Here is a 5,524-nt window from a genome sequence, read left to right on the forward strand (position 1 = left end):
CCCAAAGTGTCCCCAAATGATCCCAAAGTGTCCCCAAATGATCCCAAAGTGTCCCCAGATGATCCCAAAGTGCCTCTAAACAGCCTCAAATGGTCCCAAAATGGCTCCAAAGTGACCCAAAATGGCCTCAAAATTGCCCCGAAATGTCTCCAAATTGCCCCAAAATGGCCCCAAATGTCCCCAAAATGTCCCAAAATGTCCCCAAACTGTCCCCCCAGCGCATGGAGCAGATGCTGAGCTCGTTCCAGAGCGACCTGAGCAGCCTGAGCTGGGAGATCCGGGCTCTCCAGGACCAATCCGTGGCCATGAACCTCCGGCTGCGCAACCGTCGGGAAATCCGGGAGCGCCTCGGGAGCCTCCTGGACGAGCTCGTCGTGCCCCCCAACATGATCAGGTGGGAGGGGAAAACATGGAATTCTGAGGGGAAAAAGTGGGATTCGGGATATTTGGAATTCTTTGGGATTTGGGGGATTTTTTGGGATTTTTTTGGGGATTTTTTGGGGATTTTTTGGGATTTTCGGGGGATTTTTGGGGGGATTTTTGAGGATTTTTTGGGGGATTTTTGTGGATTTTTTTGGGATTTTTTTTTGATTTTTTGGGATGTTTTGGGGATTTTTGGGGATTTTTGCGGATTTTGGTGGATTTTTTGGCTTTTGGGGGATTTTTTAGCGATGTTTTTGGGGCATTTTTTGGCATTTTTGGGACGTTTTGGGGATTTTTTGGCATTTTTTGGATTTTTTGAGGATTTTTGGGAGGATTTTTTATTCGAATTTTCGGGAATTTTTTTTCGAATTTTTGCGGATTTTTTTTCCGAATTTTTGCTGATTTTTTGGGCCGTTTTGGGTCTTTTTTTGGGAACGTTTTGTGCCCCCCCAGCGTGATCCTGGAGGTGCCGGTGACGGAGCCGGAATTCCTGGAGCAGCTGCGGGAGCTGAACGGGAAGATCGAGGCGGTGAAGGAACAGGCATTCCGCGACACCCTCGCCTGTGCCGACGTCCAGCACGTCCTGGAGAAGCTCAAGGTCAAGGTGGGAATTCCTGGGAATGCCCAGAATTCCTGGGAGTGCTCAGAATTCCAAGGAATGCCCAGAATTCCAGGGAATGCTCAGAATTCCAAGGGGAACCCAAAAAGCCACTGGGAGGGGACTGGGAGGCAAAGCCCAGAACAGGGTGGAGAAGATCAAGGTGGGGAAACTCCAGAATTCCTGGGGATGCTCCCAGAATTCCAGGGAATGGTCCCAGAATTCCTGGGAATGCCCAGAATTCCAGGGAATGCTCAGAATTCCTGGGAATGGCCAGAATTCCAAGGGGAACCCAAAAAACCAGGGGGAAGGCACTGGGAGGGCACTGGGAGTGAGTGGCCAGCCCAGAACAGGGTGGAGAAGCTCAAGGTCAAGGTGGGAATTCCTGGGAATGGCCAGAATTCCAGGGAATGCTCAGAATTCCAGGGAATGCTCAGAATTCCAGGGAATGCTCAGAATTCCAAGGAGAACCCAAAAAACCAGTGGGAGGGCACTGGGAGGGCACTGGGAGTGAGTGGCCAGCACGGCCTGGAGAAGGTCAAGGTCAAGGTGGGAAGGTTCCAAAAATCCCCAGGAACAATCCCAGAATTCCAAGGGATACCCAGAATTCCAGGGAATGCCCAGAATTCCAAGGGATGGCCGGAATTCCAAGGGGAACCCAAAAAGCCACTGGGAGGGGACTGGGAGGCAAAGCCCAGAACAGGGTGGAGAAGATCAAGGTGGGGAAACTCCAGAATTCCTGGGAATCCTCCCAGAATTCCAGGGGATGGTCCCAGAATTCCAAGGGATGGCCAGAATTCCAGGGAATGCTCAGAATTCCTGGGAATGGCCAGAATTCCAAGGGGAACCCAAAAAACCAGGGGGAAGGCACTGGGAGGGCACTGGGAGTGAGTGGCCTGCCCAGAACAGGGTGGAGAAGCTCAAGGTCAAGGTGGGAATTCCTGGGAATGCCCAGAATTCCTGGGAATGCCCGGAATTCCTGGGAATGCTCAGAATTCCAGGGAATGCTCAGAATTCCAAGGAGAACCCAAAAAACCAGTGGGAGGGCACTGGGAGGGCACTGGGAGTGAGTGGCCAGCACGGCCTGGAGAAGGTCAAGGTCAAGGTGGGAAGGTTCCAGAAATCCCCAGGAACAATCCCAGAATTCCAAGGGATACCCAGAATCCCAGGGAATGCCCAGAATTCCAAGGGATGGCCGGAATTCCAAGGGGAACCCAAAAAGCCACTGGGAGGGGACTGGGAGGCAAAGCCCAGAACAGGGTGGAGAAGATCGAGGTGGGGAAACTCCAGAATTCCTGGGAATGCTCCCAGAATTCCAGGGGATGGTCCCAGAATTCCAGGGAATGCTCAGAATTCCAAGGGATGGCCAGAATTCCCAGGGGAACCGAAAAAAACAGTGGGAGGGCAACTGGGAGCACTGGGAGGAACTGGGAGGCAAGATCGAGGTGGGGAGACCCCAAAATTCCTGGGGATGGTCCCGGAATTCCAGGGAATGGCCAGAATTCCAAGGAATGGCTGGAGTTGCAAGGGGAGCCCAATAAAACACAGTGGGAGGGCACTGGGATGGACTGGGAAGAACTGGGACGGACTGGGATGAACTGGGAGACCTCCCACATCCCCCCTTTTATCCCAAATCCATCCCCAAAATCCGGAAATTCCATCCCTGGAGGAAGAGCTGGGAGGGACTGGGAGGCACTGGCACAAACTGGAGGATACTGGGATGTACTGGGATGAACTGGGAGGAACTGGGATGAACTGGGAGCCCCCCCAAATCCTCCCTTTTATCCCAAATCCATCCCCAAAATCCGGGAATTCCATTCCCAGAGGAAGAGTTTGGAGACACTGGGAGGCACTGGCACAAACTGGAGGATACTGGGATGGACTGGGAGGAACTGGGATGGACTGGGAGGAACTGGGAGCCCTGTGAGCCCCTCCCAAATCCCCCCTTTTATCCCAAATCCATCCCCAAAATCCGGGAATTCCATTCCCAGAGGAAGAGTTTGGAGACACTGGGAGGCCCTGGCACAAACTGGAGGATACTGGGATGGACTGGGAGGAACTGGGATGAACTGGGAGCCCCGTGAGCCCCTCCCAAATCCCCCCTTTTATCCCAAATCCATCCCCAAAATTCAGGAATTCCTGCTCAGGATGAGGCCCTGGGAGGGACTGGGAGGCACTGGCACAAACTGGAGGGTACTGGGATGGACTGGGATGAACTGGGAGGAACTGGGAGCCCTGTGAGCCCCTCCCAAATCCCCCCTTTTATCCCAAATCCATCCCCAAAATCCAGGAATTCCTGCTCAGGATGAGGCACTGGGAGGGACTGGGAGGCACTGGCACAAACTGGAGGGTACTGGGATGGACTGGGAGGAACTGGGACGGACTGGGATGAACTGGGATGGACTGGGAGGAACTGGGAAGAACTGGGATGAACTGGAAGTCCTCCCAAATCCTCCCTTTTATCCCAAATCCATCCCCAAAATTCAGGAATTCCTGCTCAGGATGAGACACTGGGAGGGACTGGGAGGCCCTGGCACAAACTGGAGGATACTGGGATGTACTGGGAGGAACTGGGATGGACTGGGAGCACCCAAATCCCTTCTTTCATCCCGAAATTCCCGCAGGCCGTCACCAAAATCCGGGAATTCGTCCTGCAGAAGATTTACTCCTTCCGCAAGCCCATGACCAACTACCAGATCCCCCAGAACTCCCTCCTCAAATACAAGTGAGCAATTCCCAAAAAAAACCCCCCCAGGGTGGGAATTTCGGGGGCCTGGATCCCGACAGAGCTGGGAAAAATCCCGGAATTCCAGGTTTTTCTACCAGTTCCTGCTGGGGAACGAGCGGAACGTGGCGCAGGAATTACGGGATCAGTACGTGGAGACCGTCAGCAGGATCTACTTCTCCTACTTCAAATCCTACACCGGGCGCCTCATGAAGATCCAGGTGGGAATTCTGGGGGATTTGGGAATGCTGGAGGGGCGGGGGAGGGGCTGGGAGTTGTTTTGGGGGCGGATTTTATGGGATGGATCACTTGGATCCGTCGGGGAAGAAAGCCACGAACAATTCCCTGGGAAGATCTGGTGGGAATTATGGGGGTTTTTAGGGAATTTTGGGATGCTGATTCCAATTTTCGAAGTGGGTTTATCCAATTTTTGACGATGCTGGAGGGGGTTTTGGAAGAGGATTTGGGGGGTTTTTTGGGGATGATCCCAGCTGGAATTCCCTGGGGAAGCTCCACACTTCCATCCCATGGGGAGTTCGTGGGGTGAAGATCCAGATTTTGGAGGCCATATCCGGGGGATTTTTAGGGAATTTTGGGATGCTGATCCCAATTTTCGAGGGGTTATCCCAATTTTTGGGGTGCTGAGAGGGGTTTGGAGGGAATTTTGGGGTTTTTTTTGGGGATGGATCCCACCTGGAATCCCCTGGGGAAGATCCATGTTCAATCCTGCGGGTAAAGATCCAGGTGGGAATTTGGGGTTTTTTTAGGGAATTTTGGGATGCTAATCCCAACTTTTGGGGGGTTATCCTGATTTTGGAGATGCTAAGAAGGTTTTGGAGGGATTTTGGGGGGTTTTTTTGGGGATGGATCCCACCTGGAATTGCTGAGGAAGATCCACGTTCCTTCCTGTGTCATTTGTTGGCTGAAGATCCAGGTGGGAATTTGGGGTTTTTAGGGAATTTTGGGATGCTGATCCCAACTTTTGGGGGCTTATCCCAATTTTTGAGATGCTGAGAGGATTTTAGAGGGAATTTTGGGGGTATTTTGGGATGGATCCCACCTGGAACCCCCGGGGAAGCTCCGAGTTCCTCCCTCCCCCCGTCGCCTCCTCGCGATCCCGGCGGGAATCCGGCCGCCCCCGGGCGGGATCCCGGCGCTCCCCGGGCATCCCGAGCCTCCAATCCCGCTTTTTCAGCAGGAGAGGCCCCTCCCAGAGCCTTTGGGAATCTCATCCCACCTTTTTTTTCCCTGTTTTTTCCTCATCCCCAGTACGAGGAGGTGGCGGAGAAGGACGACCCTGATGGCGTCGAGTGACAGGGGCCAAGGGAAGGATATCTCTGGAAATTACCCAGGAGATCTGGGGGAGGGGGTTTCCCCGGGAATTCCGGGCGGGGGGGGGGGAGGACACAACGCTGGGGGCCATCCCAAGATTCCTTGACCTTGGCACGGTTCTTCTCCAAGCCGTCCCTGAAGAACAGGAACACCGTGTTCACCCTCGGCAACCGCGGCAACGTCATCGCGCCCGCCGAGCTCGAAGGGCCCATCATCGTCCATCAACGGGCAGGCACAGAAGAAGCGACCATCAGTGGTCAGTGGGGGCACTGGGACGGACTGGGAGGGATCGGGAGCGGAGTAGGAGGGACTGGGAGGGACTGGGAGGGGATTAGGAGGGAGCGGGAGGGACTGGAGGGGAGCGGGAAGGGAAGGGAGTGGGAGGGACTGGAGGGACAGGGAGTACTGGGAGCGACTGGGAGTGACTGGGAGCACAGTGGAGGGCA

The 5,524-nt window shown here is 54.3% G+C and overlaps 1 protein-coding gene across 1 annotated transcript; it reads left to right on the forward strand.

Moving 5' to 3' along the window:
* Positions 1–221: 221 nt before the first annotated feature.
* Positions 222–5,334, forward strand: VPS52 (VPS52 subunit of GARP complex; the record flags this gene model as incomplete). The annotated part of the gene is given in 6 exon segments (XM_029965582.1): positions 222–394; positions 877–1,027; positions 3,646–3,746; positions 3,835–3,967; positions 5,016–5,073; positions 5,194–5,334. Coding segments are annotated over 6 exon segments (757 nt in total), but the record flags the coding sequence as incomplete, so codon positions are not given.
* Between the last annotated feature and the right edge of the window lie 190 nt (positions 5,335–5,524).

This window comes from Manacus vitellinus, unplaced genomic scaffold (assembly GCF_001715985.3).
Source record: "Manacus vitellinus isolate BGI_N305 unplaced genomic scaffold, ASM171598v3 ctg7180002429333_pilon, whole genome shotgun sequence".
Taxonomy (NCBI): Eukaryota; Metazoa; Chordata; class Aves; order Passeriformes; family Pipridae; genus Manacus; species Manacus vitellinus.